The 20139-nt window shown below is 41.4% G+C and overlaps 1 protein-coding gene across 1 annotated transcript in view; it reads right to left on the reverse strand.

Moving 5' to 3' along the window:
* Positions 1-20139, reverse strand: part of GCN1 (GCN1 activator of EIF2AK4) — a 46297-nt gene that overhangs the window by 24611 nt on the left and 1547 nt on the right. The window contains exons 2-27 of the mRNA XM_072880635.1: positions 18924-19026; positions 18307-18370; positions 17587-17718; positions 16299-16407; positions 15473-15571; positions 15256-15390; positions 14672-14740; positions 14477-14585; positions 13986-14060; positions 13604-13732; positions 13318-13368; positions 12795-12893; positions 12339-12512; positions 10639-10791; positions 9782-9874; positions 8217-8292; positions 7881-8040; positions 6765-6954; positions 6520-6644; positions 6000-6178; positions 5705-5798; positions 4863-4976; positions 4469-4667; positions 3825-3980; positions 684-865; positions 324-404 (exon numbers count right to left, since the gene is read on the reverse strand). Of these exons, the coding sequence (XP_072736736.1) occupies positions 324-404; positions 684-865; positions 3825-3980; positions 4469-4667; positions 4863-4976; positions 5705-5798; positions 6000-6178; positions 6520-6644; positions 6765-6954; positions 7881-8040; positions 8217-8292; positions 9782-9874; positions 10639-10791; positions 12339-12512; positions 12795-12893; positions 13318-13368; positions 13604-13732; positions 13986-14060; positions 14477-14585; positions 14672-14740; positions 15256-15390; positions 15473-15571; positions 16299-16407; positions 17587-17718; positions 18307-18370; positions 18924-19026 (3150 nt within the window). The remainder of the gene's footprint in view (positions 1-323; positions 405-683; positions 866-3824; positions 3981-4468; positions 4668-4862; positions 4977-5704; positions 5799-5999; positions 6179-6519; positions 6645-6764; positions 6955-7880; positions 8041-8216; positions 8293-9781; positions 9875-10638; positions 10792-12338; positions 12513-12794; positions 12894-13317; positions 13369-13603; positions 13733-13985; positions 14061-14476; positions 14586-14671; positions 14741-15255; positions 15391-15472; positions 15572-16298; positions 16408-17586; positions 17719-18306; positions 18371-18923; positions 19027-20139) is intronic.

Consider the following 20139-nt stretch of genomic DNA (forward strand, 5'->3'; position numbering starts at 1 on the left):
TTCTGCCATCTCATCCCTTAGAACAAAGCTTACTGCTGGTTACTCAGGGGAGCAACTACTAAAATTCTTTGCCAGAGCAAGGTCTCAGAAAAGGAATAAAATGTCACTTGTGGAAAACTGAAGAATATGTTTGGTGCAATAAAACCTACAGGAAAAAGATAAAGGCATTTTATCCCAAGAAGAATACCGTAAGTGTAGGAGAAAATTGGTAATGTATCAACGACCAGCCTCAGAGACTTAAACCAGTGGGTGTATTTCCCTCAGTTAGATGGTGATGAAACTTCAGCAGAATCCTGATTGTGATTATGAAGCCGAGGACTCACCTGTAACCGTGGAGAACCCGTTCCTATCACCCGGGTCAGCAGAACCAGCATGTCCCTCCGGGGCAGCAACTCTGGGCCATTCTGAAAGGTTGCAGGGAGAAAAGGTGGAGGGAGGAGAAAAAGCCTTATGTCTTGTGAATCCAAAGTACCTTGCCTGTGTATGACACTCCTTATAAAAATCACAACCAAAACCTAGGGCTGGACAGGTAACCAAAACCTGTGACAGAAAACAATCTTACATTGTTAACTTTAACTTTTAGAATTAATCTGCTTTGTCCAGTTTACACATTAGCTGTTTTATCCCATGCCTCATCTGAACAACTGTTGAAGGAGGTCAGCTGATCCACAGCTCTCACTTACCTCATCCACCAGCAAAGCCTGGCCATTTGCTGATGATCTCAACTGAGCATGGACCGTGAGGATCTGCAGAATCTTCACCAGAAACTCCTCCTTGTCTTCACTGTCGTGAGGTGTCTCAGTCATAACAGTCTTTAGGAGAGGAAAGACTAAGGAAAACGCTGGAGCTGATAATGGGGCAGCACCTGAGAAAAGGAAAAACAATCCTGAGCATAGCTGATGTAAGCACAGCTGATCTTGTTATATTCCCAAATGTTATAACTCTAAGCATGTCTTTGTTTTATAACATCGACTGGTGTAAAATGCACACCTTGGTAGCGCATAATGGATACGGCCAGCTTCAGCCTTATGTACAAACATGCTAAGTGACCCTAAGTACTTCTATGCCCCTAGAAACACCCGGTCTAAAGGATGTTGTCTCATGTGTATCTGGACTTACTCCACATAGATAAAGTTTAGCCTGTTCAAAGCAGCGCACACAGCCAGCCCCCTGTTTAGCCTCTACCACTTTGCCACTTCACTTAACGGCAGCAACAGTATGGCTCCAACAGTGACATATGGCATTTCAGTGTTAGGTTAACAGTCAGACTTGATGATCTTAAGGCTCTTTTCCAACCTAAGTGATTCTGTGATTCTACCTAATGTTGTTGTTGCTTGCTACACCAATGAGCTGGCTTTAATTAAAGTCACATTAGGACTCCAAATTACTTCCAATGCTTCAACAGTGCAAAAGTACCATTGTACTGCTGTAAATGAAATTGAAACAATTCAATGGATTAAAGTAAACAGACAGGCAAAACTGAGGTTTTGTCTACCCTGGAAATACTTGCGGGCAGCAGGGGACAGGACACAAAATCAAATCCATCACACAACCAAAGATGAAATAAAACCTATTGTTTAAAGTGCATTAAGTTTGTGTGTACACTCTGAGAATTAAAATGAATTAAACAAACAAAAAAATTATGGTGAATTTTACTTCTGAGCAGGAGGATCCACACAGGGATCTGATACAATTTAACTAATTCACTTTTAAAGTTCATTTATCCCAAAGTAGGGGCCCGTTTGCCAGCTACATTCCCTTTAAACACTTTCTACCAACCTAGCTAACCTGTCACTCCAGTCTTCAGCTGGATTCTTGAGAATGAGGTTCCTCTAATTCTGGTGCAAGTCTCCACTCCCCTCCCCACTTGAAAAAATTAAAGCTTTTGGATTCCCGTTGCTAAAGATTTTGCTCCTTCCTTTGCATAGGGGCTTGGCTATGAGACATAACAAATGCTCCTTCCAGTCCTCCAGTTAGTCCACTTAAAATTCAAGTATTAGACATCTAGGGAAAACATTTGCTTTCTACATCCTATCTGCGCTGTCAGAGAATGCCAGATTTTAAATTTCTAAGATGCAGATGAAGAGCGCTGCAGATATGATACTGCAGTATTAGTCAGCTTATGTAGGGCACGTATACTGCAAAAGTAGTTCAAGGGAGAAATATTAAATACCAAATACACTGTGAGCTCCTATTGAACACGAATAGCTTAGGTAAAACTCCCTCCATTTCTGATGTTTGCTCAGTAACTGTTTGCTTTTACTTTTTTTTTTTTACTTTTTTTTTTTAAATACTGGCCAGATATTTTTAGGCTTAAGCAACTGTCCCTCTATATGCAGCAGGAGGAAGAAAGCTTTATCTGAGAAGATAAATGTTCTATTAAACAGTAGCTGGTATTGACCAATGTACCTTGGCATTTCAGCAAAGAACGATAAATTTTGTCATCCACATTATAATGAGGTACAGTCTCTCTTAGGTCTCATGGTAACCTAAGAAACTAACCTCTACTAAATAATATTGCAAGACTATACTCCAAAGAACTTTGAAAATTAGGAAGAATCATTTGGGAATATAACATGACTTGTCCAACAAAGCATTACGGAACCTACTTCCTTCCTCTTGCGGTAGAAGTGGAAAAAAAGAAAATCAGATATTAATTTAATTAAGCACTGAAGGAAATCTTGAAGGAGGAAGGTTGAAAATACTTCCACTACTTTCTGGAAATAAGCCTGAAAATGGATTCAAATGTTAATGAACTTACACTTACTACGGAAATAAACTACATAGTGGAGACACTGAATTATCACTGAGATGTTCAGCACTGAAGTGGCGCTCAACATGGTCAATTGCTACTACTCAGCTGTGATGATTACCTGTGCCGCAGTCACACAACTGTGGATCTGACTGGCAACAGAACAGTAAGAGGAGAACTGAACTACTGGGGTAAGGGACCAAACAGAATCCTACATTTCCTTTAGAAAAATATAAACCATCTACTACAGCAGTTCTTGATTGAGCTAGATGATCAACAACTCCAAAGCCTGGATGAACCACCTCTATCACTACAGTACACCAGATGCTTTAAGACAGCCTAAGCCATCCCTGCCTCCAAAGGAAGCAGACCTACCCTCCCTCTTCTGTACTATTATCTTCAATGTAGTGGTACAAGTATTTGCACACCCCATCGTGAAGCAGATTCTGGAAGTGATCTAGATTAAAACTAACCCAGTGAAAAATAAATAAATAAAACAAAAAAATTCAATAAAAAAAGGTTCACTTTAACCCAGATCATATTCTTGCACTGTAAAAATATTGGTGCTTGCCTTCGTGTTACAAAGTGCGAAAGAACTGCTGTTTCTGCAACCGTGCCAGAATAAAATATTCATGAACTGCAGCACTACATAGCAAACAAGCAGAGGCCACAGGCACTTCACTGCTGAGATCACAGATAACAAGCAATTATTTTGTCTTTCCACTTAGTCTCACTGAATCACTTATGCTAAGTGGTGTTGAAAGGCAGGAACTGTCCTTGGCAAAGATGAGCCTTAATTTCACTACTATTATTTCTGCATGAACCATTTTAAGCAAAAATACTGTTATTTCATTTCTACACTTACTATACTTGTAACACCATTTCTACTACTACCACCACAAAAAAAAACCTTAAGGTTTTTCACATCTATGAAGACTTATCTGATTGAAGAAAAAAAAAAAAGAAAAAAAGTGAAGTCTCACCTATAAAACATTATACAAACCACCAAAACTAAAACAGCTTACAGAGTTATTGGGGAGGTGGTGTCAGAGGCATCTACAATACTTTTTACCTGGCTCTCCCTTGCCTGTTCGGCTAGGAATGGTATGGGCATGCAGCAAGCTAACCACTCTGTTCAGAGCAGTGGGCAGCTCTTCTTGACACCAAGATTCATCTAATTCACATTCTGGTTTCATCAGGCGCAAGGTCACATGGCTCACTAAAGTACCTGGTATGAAAGAATAAAGAATCCATGAGAAGTCTAAAACCAAAGATTTCTTGAGAGAAAAATCCCCAGGAACACAGACCCAAGAACTGTAACAAAGCTCTGGGGAATAGCCCAGGCTGCAAAAGAGGCACAGAGAAGGAAGCACAGCCCCGAGGCTTATAGGGGACAGCTTCCTTCACACACATACATGTGAATTACACTCACATCCTCCAAACTCTGCACAGGGGAGACAATCCCATTGCGACCAAGTGCTACTGAGGGGTGGTCACAATGACTAGACAACTGCTTGTCTTTGGACCCAGTCCTATCCAGCAGTAGGGTCTCTGGGACATCACAGTGATCTCCCTAAGCACTGTTCCAGGGTGTTTTTTCCTCTTGGCTGTCTGTGGTACATGGTCATGATCCACAGCTTGTTAGAGCAAGGATTTTCACCACCCTGCCATAAAAATAGTGCACTCTGCCCTTAAATAGCAACTGCAAATACTTACCAAAGGTTTTCAGTCGAGCAGGCATGACACAGGACGCTAAGGAAAGAAAAGGTTCCTTAATCCTTGGAGCAGCCAAAGGTGATCGAAAAAGTGGCAAGAAGGAACTGATGAGACCAGGGATGTACTGAGTTAGACCAGGAGGCTTTCTCTTTATAACAGTGTCCAGGAGTCCTAGGGCTGTTTCCAGCTCATTATCAAGCTGTAAGAGAAACAATTCAAAAGGTTACCATAAAAAACTCCATTGCGAAAGAATCAAGTTGTTAAATCTAATTTCTAATGAAAGAAACAAAGAGGTTATTGCCAAATATTCTCTATGCTACTCCATTTTCCTTTCATCAAAACGACTTGGGTCATGGTAGCTGCAGAGTTGGCAAAACAGACCATCAAAACTTACCTCCTTCAGCCGTTTTCTTATCTGAGACTCCCTTTCCAGCTGTGCATGCATCAGCTCCTTCTGCTTGCTAGTCAGTTGCACCTCATCCTTTATTCCTTTCTTCTTCTTTATTTCCTGCAGCAGAGTGCCATGGACATCATTAACTGGGAGCTATTAACACCATCCCCTCAATTAGGTAGAGAAGAAAGTTGGACACATTTTTTTGTAATTTACTTTTAAAACAGTATCAAAATATTCTTCCAAGCATATCACTCTTAAGTGAAGACACAAAACGGAAATCAGCAGGCTAACAACACTTCAGCAGCATAACATCAGTTTCTCCCACATTTAAATTGGTCACAAATTATTTTATGTCATTAGAAAGAGCTGTCCAGTTCTTTCTACAGTGGATGGGCATGTCATCCTCCCCAGAGCAAACAGAAGTCAACCTTTAATAGAAGAATGCTCCGGTCAACCTGGTACATTCCCTTCCTTTCACCAAATTCTTTCCCGCACCTACACCCACTGCTCTGGCTGGACTGAACAGAACTGCTGGCTGTCTACAAGATGGAAGCACCTGTTTAACAACTCTTGCTGAAAAAGTTACACGAGATACATTGAACAAGAGATGAAGAGAAAAAACAGATATTACCAACTAGTAAGCGCACTCACAAACAAGTAGAATACCACATAAATTGACACAAATACAGATATAAGAGAAAATAACATTTACGTATTCAAAGAAGTTCAGAGACTCTTTCCCAACAGTGTACAAAAATATGCCAGAAGCCATGCAACAAAACATATGAGATAGCCTCGTGTCAGAACCTTCACGACTGGCTTTCCTGTACCCATCAACTCACCTCCTTCAGCTCCAGCTCAATGATTTGTTCCTTGAAGGAGTAAGCTTTGTTCTCCCTCTTCATGTTAGCCTTTTTCATACTATCCTGTTGAGCACTGAGAAGGAAAAGCAGAGAAAAGAATCAGCACTGATCTGGACTAAGATCCAGGCACACAAATCCAGGAACTCCTGTCCAGAAAGAGCATCTGACAAACCCACTCACTCACTGGCTAGATGCCAGCAGGAATCAATCCCAAGATTGATTGCAATCCAAGATTTATCTGATGCACAGATAAAAAAAATTTATGAAGTTTTACCTCTGTATTATAGATTTGTCATACAGTTCTCCCTCTGGTGTCTTCATGATGGCAAATTCCTCTCGAGTAACCTGGCACAGAGCTGGATTCTCCATTGATGCTGAGATAGTGCTGATGAGCTGTGGGAGCACTCTACCAGGTGAAAGCAGAGAGAGAGATCCCACTGCATTCATAGATGCCTATCAAGAAAGCAAAGAAAAAAACATTATCAGTATTCCTTGAAATTGTCTCAAAAAAGTATGCCCTGTTGAGGCAGCCCGCTTTATGTTCTAATTCCCAATTCCTTGTCCAGTGGGTACTTGAATCTTATCTAGAATTCTACTCGGCTGCTGGTATACATTCTTTCCCCCTTAAATCCCAGCTCCTTTTCACCAGAGACTTTCTCTTTGAACCTGCCTTTTCCCCACCTTTTAGACAGATATCCTTCCTTATAGACCAGTTAGTACTTAACTCCTCCAGAAAACTCTTCTGTTCCAAAGTATCTCCTAAAACTAACACAAGGAAAGCAGAAGTTTATCACCTGGTTCTCCGGAGTGTAGGCAGTGATCCTGGGTAATATGTCATTCAGGTGTTTGGTAATGAAGTCTTTGGGATCTATCTTCATCTTGATGAGGAGGGCTGGCCAAAGACCTGGCTGCACTGCCACTAGCAAGAAGAATACATGAGCGTAATAAATACGAAGCAGACTGCTAATAAAATAAAATAAAAAGGTAAGATACAAAACCCACACATTGGCCACGAGAGTGGTCTTGTCCCTTCACCTACCTACAGATGGATGATGGCTCACCAGCAGCATCTCCAGTGCCAGCTTTTCTGGCTCAAAGGAATCCACATCAAGCCCTGCCACACTTGAGATGACACAGAGTGCCTCATGAAGGACACGAGGAGGAATGTATGTCTTTCCTAGCTCCGACAGCTCTCCCGACTCCACCACCAGGGCCTCATGAGGCAGAATCTGAGTGGACAACTTCTCATTAACACATCACACCAAGCCTTCCTGAGCACACTTCCCCACAGTAACGCTATACTGAATACCAATAATCAGCTCCCTCTGTCAGTACTAACAACCTCAAGTTTTCAAAGGAAAGAAGGGATAAAGGATAACAGTGAAACCAAAGCACAGAGATGACAGTGACAGAAAGACTAAGAATGGAGGACTATACTAGATTTGGCAAGCCAGGGTAAAATAAAACTGAAACGATCATTTTTGGCAAAGAGGACTTTGTAAAAGGTTGAACCAGCTGGCTGGGAACAGTATGCCCAACTTCTGCAGTCTAATTTTACCCAGTATCTTTTCAAAAATACTTTATTCAGGCTGTATCTGTGACATGGAAAGACTATTTACAAAGTCCCAGCCTTGGTACCTAATTAATGCAACTTAATCTATTACACAACTTGACATGGTGCTGGCTTAGCAGCACACCCAATAATATAGCACTCATTGTTTCCTTTTTTATATTTTATTTTTTATAATAGTTGCTACTAAAGTATTTCTATTACATTTGTTTTAAATAGGCAGCCTGAGCTATAAGCCAGGGCCAAAGAACTAGGATACCAAGAAAGGAACAAAGCATTTGGTCTTGCAGCAGGGATTAAATTTGGATTAAAATAATAGAAGGACATGGAAAATTGCAGCTTCCTCCCCACATAATTTTGAATAATATGTCTTCTGTGTATATAGGGAAGACCAGGCACACCACAGACACTGATACGGTAATATGCAGTAATCTCGTAACAAGTGGCATTCTAGGAGATCATTTGGAACTGAATAATCTTCGTTTCACACTGTATGTCAATACTAACAGCAAATCTAGGGTAGGGAGGTGATTGGCAGCATACAAACAACCGGCTAAACAGAGACTAGGCTTCTTGACTACTCACCTTATGAGAACTGAGAACCACTTTCAGCTCCTCCAAGAGCCCATAGGCTAGTTTGTACCCTCCCAGAGAGGACAAGAGCTTCTTAACTGTTTGATGGGCCTGTCTTCGAACATGCCAGGTCCGACTCAGCAGTACTGCAACAAGAGCACGATGATACTGCCTGAAAACAGATAAATAAATGGGTTTAGCAAGGGAGGCAGCTCTGCAAACCAACTGGACACAAAAGCGCAAAGAGTTCAACATTTTGTGCAAAGTCCCAAGCCCACCCTCTCCACTGCCCACATTAACATTCAGGGATCAGACAGAGATCGGTGGCAGCAAGAGCGGTCTACGTACTGAACTTTACTTTCAGGCAGGCGTTGTGCATGATCCAAGAGAAGGCGCTCTGTCAGCTGCAGCACTGTACACATTGCTGTGGGAAAAGACAAATCTTTAAAATAGCATGAGACTTCATAAGGAAACAGATTTTTTTACCTGAAAACAAACAAACAAACAGCAAGCGGGACACATTAAAATAGCTACCCAAACTGAGCCTCCACATAATCTTCTCAGTGAAGCTAGAGACAAATCCAACTCAGATCTGCCAAGACTGGAAACAGAACCATGATTTCATAGAAATGTTGGTAGCTGGGCCCCAGCAGAATTTTCCTGACCGCTACGTGTGACCTATTTTTGTCTAAGTCAACAGCGCGAACCAAATGATAAACACAATGCTTTAAACTCAAGACTGTTAATTCCTGAGCACTGCCGAAATGTCTTCAGTGACAATAAAACGTATACTGAATTCATACACAAGTGCATGATGCTATTTGAATAGCAGCCTTGGTATTTTACCTCATACCATCTTCTGAGCTTCAACTGTCACTAGTAAACAGTTGGTTTGTATATCAATATTCAACTATATCATAAAAGCAGGAGCAGAAAGCCCTGAAACATGGGGCGGGTTATAACCCGTATTAAGTATAGGGTACAGGGGACTTTCGACATTCAAGGCAATAGATAATTTGGGGATGTTAAGCATGTTAGCTGGATGTTTTTCTTTAAATAACCAATAACAAATCACGACAACATTTACTCTCAAAATATCAGCATTAGTTTTTGGAGCTAACATCCTAAAGGAGCAATACAAAATTTTCCAAATCACGCTGTTTCAGAATATTTGCAGACTTGGAAGGGAAAATGAACAGATATACACATTGCCTTCAGGAAACAGGGATCACAGCAAGCAAAGGAGAAATGCTGTTATTTCCCACTTAGAAAACTTTACCTATTCAAAGCTTTGTACAAAAGATAAATTAATTCATTTCACAGAAATGATTCGTGAACTCATTTTCAAAACTTTCAGTTTAAAAAGTAGCCAATAATGTTTTCTGTTGGGCACATTCCATTAATTTTTTTTCAGTTAATCTTTAAACATAAGAGAACAAAACAGAGCACAGAGACACTAATTTATAACTCAATTGATTTCCTATCTGCTATTACTTTTCCCCCACATATCTTAAGATTTTCACCTACATGTTTTCTTCTCCAGCCTTATTTTACTTTTTCCCATCATCTTCTTAATTTTAGGCTTCTCCACGTCCCTTAGATTGGCTGCAACTATTTACTTACAAACTGGGACACCACACAAACAATTTTGTATTGGAAAGACTTTTACAGAATATACACATTTGGAATTATAAATGTTTGATAACTCAGGTTCATTAAGAAATAAATTAATTCATTGTCAAGCTTAGACTACAACTAGTCTAGACATACTTCTGAAAGAGCACGCTGTTCAGTTTAATCTGAAACTGGATCCTCCAAGGATCACAGAACAGTGCTAACAGCAACAGTAGCCCTTAAAAGTACTAAGTAATAGAGTTAAACAGCAACTGGATACACAATAACTGACAATTTACCTTCCTCTGGCGCAGACTGCAAGAACTTCTCAGATGTAAAAATTTGTTTTTTCTCATCCAGAATCAGCTGCCAGAAACCACTCAGCTTAGACTCTGACAGGAAAAGAATAGATGTCTATCAAGGATGTTTCAAAATAAGTCAGAGCTCACCAGTGTACATAAAATACAGTAGAATTCTGTCTCCTGAAATCACTCAAATTATTTCTAGCTTTACTTGTCTTCAGCTATAAAGCCTCTCATCTGCCTCATTCAGAACTACAAGCATGACCCAAAAACACTTGCTGAAAAAATATATTTCTCTGACTTACACTTGTGAAATATAAAGTCTGTTTCACTTTAATCTCTCATAGGGCAAGCCTTCCTAAAAATGAAGGAAAGGAGGAAAGTGGTGTGTTGCTTATGATAGAACACGCCTGGATTTTATATCCTGGCAGATGTATGAATTCAGACAGTTCTTGTAATATCCTCTAATGGAAGACAGAATTCCAGTCCTCATGCTTTCCAAAGATGGTTTGTAAAAACACTACCCAAGTAACAAGCAAGTAATACTTTTAATGTATCAGTCAAGTCCTAGCACGTAAGGTCTGGGTGAACGTCTTCTGTCAGAATAAAGAGGAATACTGCCCTAAGTGAATGGAAACTGGAATTTGCTAAGCTGTGGAAGAGCAAGAATTCTTCATTGACATAACCAAGAGAGATGGGAATAAATCCTTCCCTGGTTTACAAAAGGGCAATGATTCTCTATGCAGAAACAATACACAGATTAAGGAATAGTATCTCATGAACGTTGTCAAGAAAAAGTTATAACCCTCAGAACCTGTTTATATTGGATTCTACTAGATGTTTTGTAACCTTACCAGTTTGTCCCTCAATTACAGACATCCTGCAGATCAACAAAGCTGCAGCAACTCCTTCAGTTACCATGGGAACCTGAGTACTTTGAGATGCTGCTTTTTCTACTGTCTGGATCAGCATTGGCAGCAAGTCCATTCCCTGTAATAACGTGTCACCTGAGGAGACAGAGACAAGTTACAAAACAACATGGTCCTTCACACTTTACACCACAAGGGTATCAACAGTTCTTCTCTTGTCATGAGACAAGAAAAGGAACCAGACACATACTGTGAAGACTCTGAATCTCCCAGAGTATTTGCCAATCGCTACTATCATTAAACTTTATGAAAAGCTAGATGATAACCACTTTACTCCTTTCGTCACAGATAAAACAGTCCCATCTCAATACAAGTTTCTGTTCATGGGATGCAAAAGAAAATGCTAATTCAGTTACATTAAAGGAATTGGTTCAAATCACAGGAAGTCTGACTTCAAAGATTATGTTTCCTCGAGGGAGGGAAAGTAAATTCCTGGCAAGCCACAACCATCTGTTCCACTTCAAACATTCACAAGTCAAGGAATTCCACTGGTCTGCGATCCTCACTTCCACGGAAATTGAGCTTGGTGTTCTTGGTATTTCCAGAAGCAACACCTCACACACAATAGACCTTGTGATTTTCTACACTAAGTATTCTCAGGTAGTGTTTTAACCATAAACTCATAAGAGTCAGAATCTCTGTTCTATGACCTAGGTTGGATGCATCCCTGGCTGGTCAAAGCAACAGTAGTCAGCGTTCCAGTGGTGAGTAAATTATTTTGGAATATGAATTATCTTGAGTTCTGATTCCTTGAACAGCTGCACACATCACACAAAAGCAATCCCCCTTGCCCTTGGCAAGCATGAGCAACTTCAAGTTGGCCATACTGATGTCTCTGGAAGGACCACCATCCTGTGATATCTCAGCAGTTTTTAGAGTGGTTTTTTTCAGCCCTATGATAGCACAGAAGTTCCTGGTAGCTACAACAGAAAAATGTAGAATTACAATTTCACTCGTATCCATAATGAGGAAATTATGGCAGACCATTGTATCTATACAATACGTTGAGTTATTGATCTCTTAAGCAAATGTATACCACCTTTTTGATTCGCACTGCATCAACAAGAAAGGGAGATCTCACATACAGGCGTCAGACTGATCACCTATTGACCCACGGATGAAATGCTGAAGTCAAAGGGGATAGGACCAACAGAAGCAAATCTCAAAAGGATCAACAGAAGTTTAGAATTTCTGAAGTTCTTCATTTCAAACACATCAATTTAAATTTTTTTCTATTTTTTTAAAGCTTCTGAGAGCCAAAGCCACAGACCAGCATTGCCAGTGTGCTGGGTGCTCTATAAAACAAAAGCATGGTCCCTGAGCTAGAAACCTTACAATCTAAGTATAAGACAAAAATAAAGCAATCAAAAATTACTTTGGGGGTATATGAAAAGACAGCACGATGGGTAGTGATGCTAGTTATACAAGACAAACCATCTTTAAAAACTTGGAGGCAAAAGAGAATTTAAGGAGAAATACGAAGGAGGTCACTGAACAGATATTGCCTTATAAAATTTTTCTTAATCCACACAGCTATCTACTTATATCAGGAAGTACAAAAGTTGGTTTTGTACTTCTCTGAAGCCACACAGTCAAGAGAGTTATTAATAGCTGCACAGTTTTACCTTTGAAAGAGGCTAGCATGCACTGCAGGTAGGCATGCCTCACAGCTGAAGTAGAGGTTTTAAGGCTGAAGGCTTTCTTTAGCCATTCTACCAGCTTCTTAGGAACTTCCGTGGTGAACCGAACACACCAAAGAGCCAGGACAGAGACTGCATGAACCAACGTGCCTTCATGGACTAGGAAGTAACACAGAGCTCACATCAGTACAGCAATTGCATAAAACACAGGACCATAAAACAGAAAGCAGGTCACAACATCAGGAGGAGGCAGGAAAAGAATGCATGTGCTTCTAACAGACACAGCACTGTCTCCATGGCGCTGCTCACCAAAACAGGGCAAGAGATTTTATAACACAACAGGCAAGAATCCGGATTTATTCCTGCATAACAGGCCATATGAAAATCGTGCTCAAGACGAAAGCAGCTTAGCAAACCCAGAACAAAGGCAAGAGGTCTCACCTTCTTGTTGCAGGAAAGGGATGAAAAGCTCAGCCACGGTTCCAGTCAGAGCTTGGCTAGAGGATCCAGAAACCACGTGGTGACTAAGGCTGCCAATCCCTGAAAGGACAGAATTCTCTCATTACTTCCCAAACTACCAGCTCTTGCTGCACAATCTAAAAACAATCAGGATTGACCCTTCACATTTCAGTCCTTGCACAGACATCTCTCTCTCTTGTCACTACATCTGGATGTCACATCCACCATGCACCAACATTGCAGGACCTCCGTCTTCATTTTTACTCAGGATACAGTCATCTCCTTCCTTGCATAAAACATTTCAGCCTATCAGCCAATTATTCCCTTTGAAGAGAAAGTCAAGAACTGGCATGTGGTATCCAGCACCCTCTATGACATTAACCACAGCCAATTCGGAATGACAGACAGGGAATCCTAAAGGTAAGGTCTAAGTACAGATCCCTTTCATTCAGCCTTCTGTTGAATTTCCTCCACCAGAGAAGCAGCTTTCTCCTATGATCCTCACCTGAAAGGACACTCATCTTCTGAGCAACAACAGTCAGCTTTCCTTCCGAGCCTGCCAAAAAGAAACAAATAGGTGACGGCTGACTTACAGACAGACAACGGCTATGTGCTGCATCAAGAATCTTCTCTAAAAATACAAAAGCTTGCCCCATTACCCCTGATCCAGGTTGAGCCACCCCCACCATTTGTGTGGGGCAGCTAAAGACAACAGAAAATACAATGCACAAAACTCCTTGAAGCTGGTAAACCTCTATTCACCCCCACTGCTTATCCTACAATTTACTCACCCCCTAAGATGGCAAAAAGGTGTCTGCTCAGCGACTCCACAGCCGAAGGATCACTACACTGTCGAGCCAAGTTCTTTAATGCCACAACTGCTTCATCCATCAGCTGCACACTGTTGGATTTCAGATGACCTAGAAAATAATGCACAAGCTAAGAGCTCCTTACGACAAACTGCACAAAATCAGCAAGACAAGGATATATCTTTACATGTGGCTTGACTCAGCTTCTGGAACTGTCACGTCAACTATTCCCATTACAAATTACAGCATCATCCTCCCTCCCACATAAAACAACCTCTTCACCAGTAATCAAGCTGTTAGAGGTACAGCCAGAAAGTTGAAGAAAACTTTATTCTGAATTCATCATTCCCTCCAGAGTACTTACTGGCCAGTCCTTTCACAATGTCTAGAGCATACTGGCTGAGATCCAGGTTCACAGATACGAGCAAGCAAGAGATTGCTGAAGACAGAAGCAATAATGGCATATTAAATTTTGTTAAGTAACTGGTTTTAGCATTTTAATACACCCTTCCCCACAGTTCACATCAAGAGCAGTCAGGGTCAGTAAGGAGTAGGAAGAAAAAACACTGAAATTGATGCCCAGTGAACAGATTAATTCAGGATTATTCTTAGCACTCAGCTGTGAAATTCTGTCCTCAGTGCAAACAGTAGCTATCACATACCCAGACACTTGGGATCACACCACAAATGTTGCTTCTCCACAACCAATCCTTAGACGCCAGACAATCCTGCCGGCTGTGCTCACTGGACCAAAAGCATAGTCCAGAGACACACACCCCCCCTGCAACTCCAGACCTCTAAGGAACAACTGTTCGTGCTCTTTGACAGAGCAATGCAGAGAGATGACAGACTCACTTTCAATTACGTTCTCAGGACTCCGTAGCAGGGATTTCTGCAGAGTTGGTAAAACTAAGTCCTTGAATTCAGCATGAGACATGTACCGAAGAAGCGGGGAACAGCTGTCCTGCAAAGGGAACAAAGCACTCAGCACAGCAGTGGACGCTGCACATAAGACAAAAGCACACACAGTTCTGTAACAGTATATCTCACCAGCACATGCTTCTGAGGCTTTGTCTTGCTCATAAGGATGGTCTTCAAGTAGAAATCCAGAAGAGCACTCTGAACAAGCAGGAACACCAAATTACAGCCACATCGCAGCCTATACACAGCTCCCCACACACCATCAGGAAGCCAGGCTTGACACCCCACCTCATTCTCCTCTGGAAGGCAGCCCTACCCACTAAGCAGAAGCTTTGCTTCCATCCTCACATAAGACAGTCAAGCAGAGATCAGTGCTCTCTGCTCTACCCTTCAGCCCAACACTCAAAACGCACTGAGAGCTACATGCTGTCTGCCATTCCTACAACAGGGGAGAAGGCAGAAAGCTGCAGTGTTGACCATCTACATAAATGCACAGGTCACAGCAAAAAGCCACACATCTGGCACAATCTATCCTCTATAAATCTATCCCAACTGTTTTAGTCAGAAGTGCATGACTACTGAATTGACAGATAATGAAATCGGGGGCAGATGCAAAGTGCCAACCTCACTGAGACATCTGTTCAGCCCCCTTCTCCATGATGAGAAGCGATGCTACTTATTACCAAAAAAAGAAAGCAGTAGGACAGATTTACCTTGTATCGTTTAATAACATCAATCTCTTTCTGGGCTGTGCAAAACTGCACCACAAGTCCCAGCATTGCAGCATAACTCTGGTTTGGTTCAAGACCAAGAATGACAGATAGGTACTGATCCACCAGATCTTGGTTCTGAAAAGAAAAAGAGCAAGACACATTAACACAACAGAACCTAGAACAGCTATTGAATATGGTCACGTAAGGCATACATCACCTCCTTCCACAGCCTGTTCAATTTCTTCACAGCCCCATCCACCGCCTGCTTATGAGAACCTCCCAGGACTTCCAAAAGGAGCAAACACTGAACTTCCACCTGCCAAGGGAAACAGCCAAGAAAACCTTCATGCACCTGCTTCTCAGAGACCTCAGATCAAACAAGACATGTCAGATGCCAGTGATTAGCTGAATCTGCTTAGGAAAAAGTCCTTAGGTCGTGTAAGTTCTTCCAACAAGCTGCCATTGCTTTCATCCCATACGCACTACTTTGTAGAACCGTGCATAACAGTTTTGGAAACTCTGACTTTGAAAACAGCAATTTATATCAGATTACATCTTCTTAAAATGTGTTCCAACTATATTCCAAGGTGCTATGAGCATGGTTGCAGCTTCAGGTTGTTAAAGTACGTGAAAAGAAAGCAAAAAGCTTCTTGACGCTATATGACAGAACATCACATGCAACTACTTCAAGGGAGGCACAAGGAATTCATGCCATGCTGCACACTGCACCGTGGAGGCACCACTAGCACACTTAGTCTAGAAACACTGGTATACACCATAGCATGCAGAGCAACTCTGTGCAGGTGCAAGACTGCCCCACTCTCATGCTGTGCACACCTCCTGCTTTCTGCAGCAGAACAGGAGAGATCAAAATACACCAGAAAGCAAAAAAGATGTAAACCTGTCATGTAAACCTGGATTTTAACATAACATCATCAGTTACGTTCAGAATTATTTGCAATGTTTCAGCAACTTAAAAAACATTAGAAATATTTAAGTCCTTATCTGTGAAGGGATATTTCTGCAAACCAAAAAGAACCTACCAGTTTTTTCCATGTTTCTCCCTGTCTCTTGTCAGGTGTTGGAAAGACTGTGCGTACAAGCAGGCATGTCCAGGAGAGTGCCAGCAGAGCTGCAGATCCACTGCTCTTACTGTTGTACAAACAGGAGAAGGAGGTAAATCTACAGCTCCCAGTATGTAACTTACACCTACTAGTCCATAACAGATTCATCTTTGCCCAAGTCAGAACACCACCTTATAAGCGAGGCAATTCCATCATAGAAAAATACAGCTAAAGCCTTAGCATTTAAATGAAATAATTACTCCTCATAAGCTATGTGTTCCAACTCCTGTTTAACACTTAAAACTTCTGAATGGCACAAAAGAGGCTAAATCTTGCCTGCTGGGAATGAAAAACCTTAGCAGAAGAAAGACCACTTTTGGATTTTCCCAGTAGCATTACAGAAATGAGAGTTAAATACTTTGCCAACTGCCAGTGCCCAAAAAGTGACTCAAGATTTCTCATCTGCTGCTGATCTTTACCGTCAGAGCTTCCCAGCCTTAGACTGCCAAATTGTTTCCAGTTTACATTCCCTCCTGGCACACTACTCAGTTCTGGTTTCTGCTAACTCTCACCTCCTCCCTCCACTTCAGGTAACGGATCCCACCTCACAGCTCCCTGAGGATCCTCACCCCATTTTGATCTCTCCTTCAAAGTGAAAGAACGTAGAAAGTGTCCTTGCACACAAGGCTAGCCACTGAAGGGTGAATATCGTATCACTGCAAGCCTTTAAACCAAGATTAGATATTTTTCTAAAAGCTACACTTCTATTCAGCCATGGGGGCATTGCAGGACGGTGCTCTGTGGCCTGTATCAGCTGAACAATACCTTAAGTCACCTTTTGGAACCACTAGTGTTCCCATATGCTACCACAATAGAAGAGCCGTGTGTTTCTCAGCTCAGGTTCAAATTTCATTATCTCACCGTTTATAATAAGGTCTATAATAACACCAGATGGGTGAGGAAATCCCCTTTCCTAATCATTTGGACACTGTTTCTTGATAAGAGTTTGTTCCTCGTTTCTCCAGACTTGAAGGTTAATAAAGGCAAAACCATAACTCAGACCCAATCCACCAGCAGTAACACCAAGAAAGTCCTTCTGCTTTCCCAGAAGACATGAAAGAGGTAAGAAAGGAACATTCGAATGGTCATGAACAGCTTTGTCTCTAAATGTTTTTAGCACCTCTGGCAAGCAGCAGCATCATTCTGAACACAAGAGCAACTACCAGCAACTCAGAACTGCTTCCACACAAAGCAACTTATCCAGCACCTGGGAACTCCAGCCTTGCCACCGATCCCTGAAGACTGAAGTGACTGCAGAAGGTTTTTTGCTGTTGCATCTGGCTGGGATTCTGCGAGCTGCTGAAGCGCCAGCTGCAGGGCTCTGCGGGATGCTGCATCGCTAGAATGAAAAACATATCTCCGTGAACATTATAAATCCTGCCAACGACACGTTACTACACTTGCATCACACAAAGGGCTCTGCCTTCTCATTTCAGCAGTTGAGCTAACAGTTATCTTATCCTTGCTGTTCCAAGAAGAGAAGTTGTTTCTGGCAAAAAGTTCCATTCCCTTCTTCAGCTGACAGAAGTTACGTCAAGGAACTCCAGCACGTTGCAGAAGAAAACACAGGTTCTGAACAGCTTCTCTACAACAGGCCACAATTTAATCCAATCTAAAAAGTGTCTAAAAGACATCTAAAAGACATCTTAGTCTTGCTTCACAAGGACACGGGCATTCATTCTTGCAAACTGAACCATAGGATGCAAGTTTTCATTTCAAAATTAAAAGTGAAACACAAGGTAAGCATTGTAAAACTTTTTAATGTCAAACTTAACTTGAGAGCCTAATTACTAGATGGCATCTTTCAGTGTCTTACGCATCTATGTGACACTGCATGCTAACGTTTCCAGATGCTCCATACCAGTTTAATAAATACATACATACTAATAGATTAAATAATACAGCCTTTCTACATCAATTTACTCACCGGTATCGATGCAGAGTAAGGCAGAAGAGTTTGCAAAGGCCTTTCACTGCACCCTCTGGCAGATCTGTAACAGAATGTATTTCAAAATATGTCTTTGTAAATTGATGAGCTCTTAATCTTTAACACAAACATGATTCACTTCACAACTGAAATCAGTGAACTGCTCACAGTCCCTGTACGTCTATGAAATCGTTTGCAAGAATCGTAGTCAGAGTTCTCTCTTTTTATACATTTTATGCATATTTTTAAAAATAAGGACAAAATTAGAACACATGCTATTCCACAGTTAACTTCAGAAAATGAGAGAAATCAAAAAGATTTTTTTAAAATTTGTTTCAACTGTTTTATTAAGACTATCTAAAATCTTCCATACTCTCCCTCTCTCTATGTATATATATGTACTACTAACTGGAAAAGCACACATGCTAGTAACTGGAGTTCTGCGTTACATTCAAAACCCAGGCTTAGAATTAACACTGTGAGAAAGCATAGACTCCAAACGCTGACAGCCCCCTGCTTCAAAAAACTAACCCACAAGTTTCACACAGCCTTTTGAACAAAACATTTTAACATTCTTCTCCACTCTGGTAACTAGAACAGTACCCCAAAGCTTTTACCTTTCCCAGAAATGCATTTTCCCAGCTCACTGAGGATCTCTCTTCGTTCCTTCACGCTGGCTGTAGTTACTTTTACCGCAAACCGTTTCAGTGTATCAGAAATCTAAAACCACACACAGAGGAAAAAACATCAGACTGCCTTCAATATCAACACACAGAACACAAAACCAGGGCAAGCAAAACATGTCATCTGCCACCAGACAACCTCTTAGTGACCAAATGTGAGCACCCACAGTCATCTCCTGGGGAAAGGGTCACTGTACATCATACATGATGAAACTCAGAAACCTCCCCTTCGGCTGAAGGATGACTGCTTTCTGTTTGTTAACCTGTATGCCTGTCATGGCACTCATGCTCTGTAAGATAAATTTACCCCTCTAAAAGTAGAACAAAGTAGAGGTAAGATCAACAGCCTAGAGTACAGGACCTCTACAAGCAAAAAATAAAAATTGCACTTCAATAATGCAAAGGTGCTTTTCTGTGTACGTTATCTCCTAAAGCCCACGCACCCCCGAAGGGGGACTTCTAACCGCAGACGACCCAGGGCTGACTGTAACTACCCATCCTGAAAAACTGATCTGTGGTTTCAGGCTGTCAAGAGTTGTGAAATTGTGTACAAGGGCCCAGCAAAAGAAGGAACCGCTTGCCTTTAGTCTTTTCCAGAATTAACATGCATGTCGCAGGGATTTTGTAAACTGGACTCGCCAGATTACAAAAGGTTGCGCTTTGCTATCAAACTCCTTCCGTGCGCTATCAGTAGCGCCCAAGGTTACCCAAGCAAAATAAAAAAAATCACATCACACAACTGAATGGGTTTTTTCACGTCTGCGCTACTGTGTGCCTGGATCTGCCAGCGGGAAGGGACCGAGACTGCTCACCAAGTTTAACTCCTGTAAATAGTTCGTTTCAGTTTTCAAGTGGTATCAAGACGGTGAGATACACTGTCTGGAAAGACTAGAAAGAAGTTTAAGTTTTCAGCAACCAGCTCCTTGAACTACTGAAACAATTTCCATGAACTTCCAAGTTTTGCAAGATGTGTAAGGTAAAAGACTTCGTGTGGGCTGAACAGGGCTCAGCCAGGTCTACGCTCACGGGTCTTCTGCATTACGTAAGACAAAACACAGCTCTCCAGGAAAGGCTTTTAAAATTCAGCTGTTAAACTGAGCAACTTTATATTTGAATAATCATCATCATCATCTTTACAAAGGGCAGCAAA

This window comes from Ciconia boyciana, chromosome 15, assembly GCF_034638445.1.
Source record: "Ciconia boyciana chromosome 15, ASM3463844v1, whole genome shotgun sequence".
Lineage (NCBI taxonomy): Eukaryota > Metazoa > Chordata > Aves > Ciconiiformes > Ciconiidae > Ciconia > Ciconia boyciana.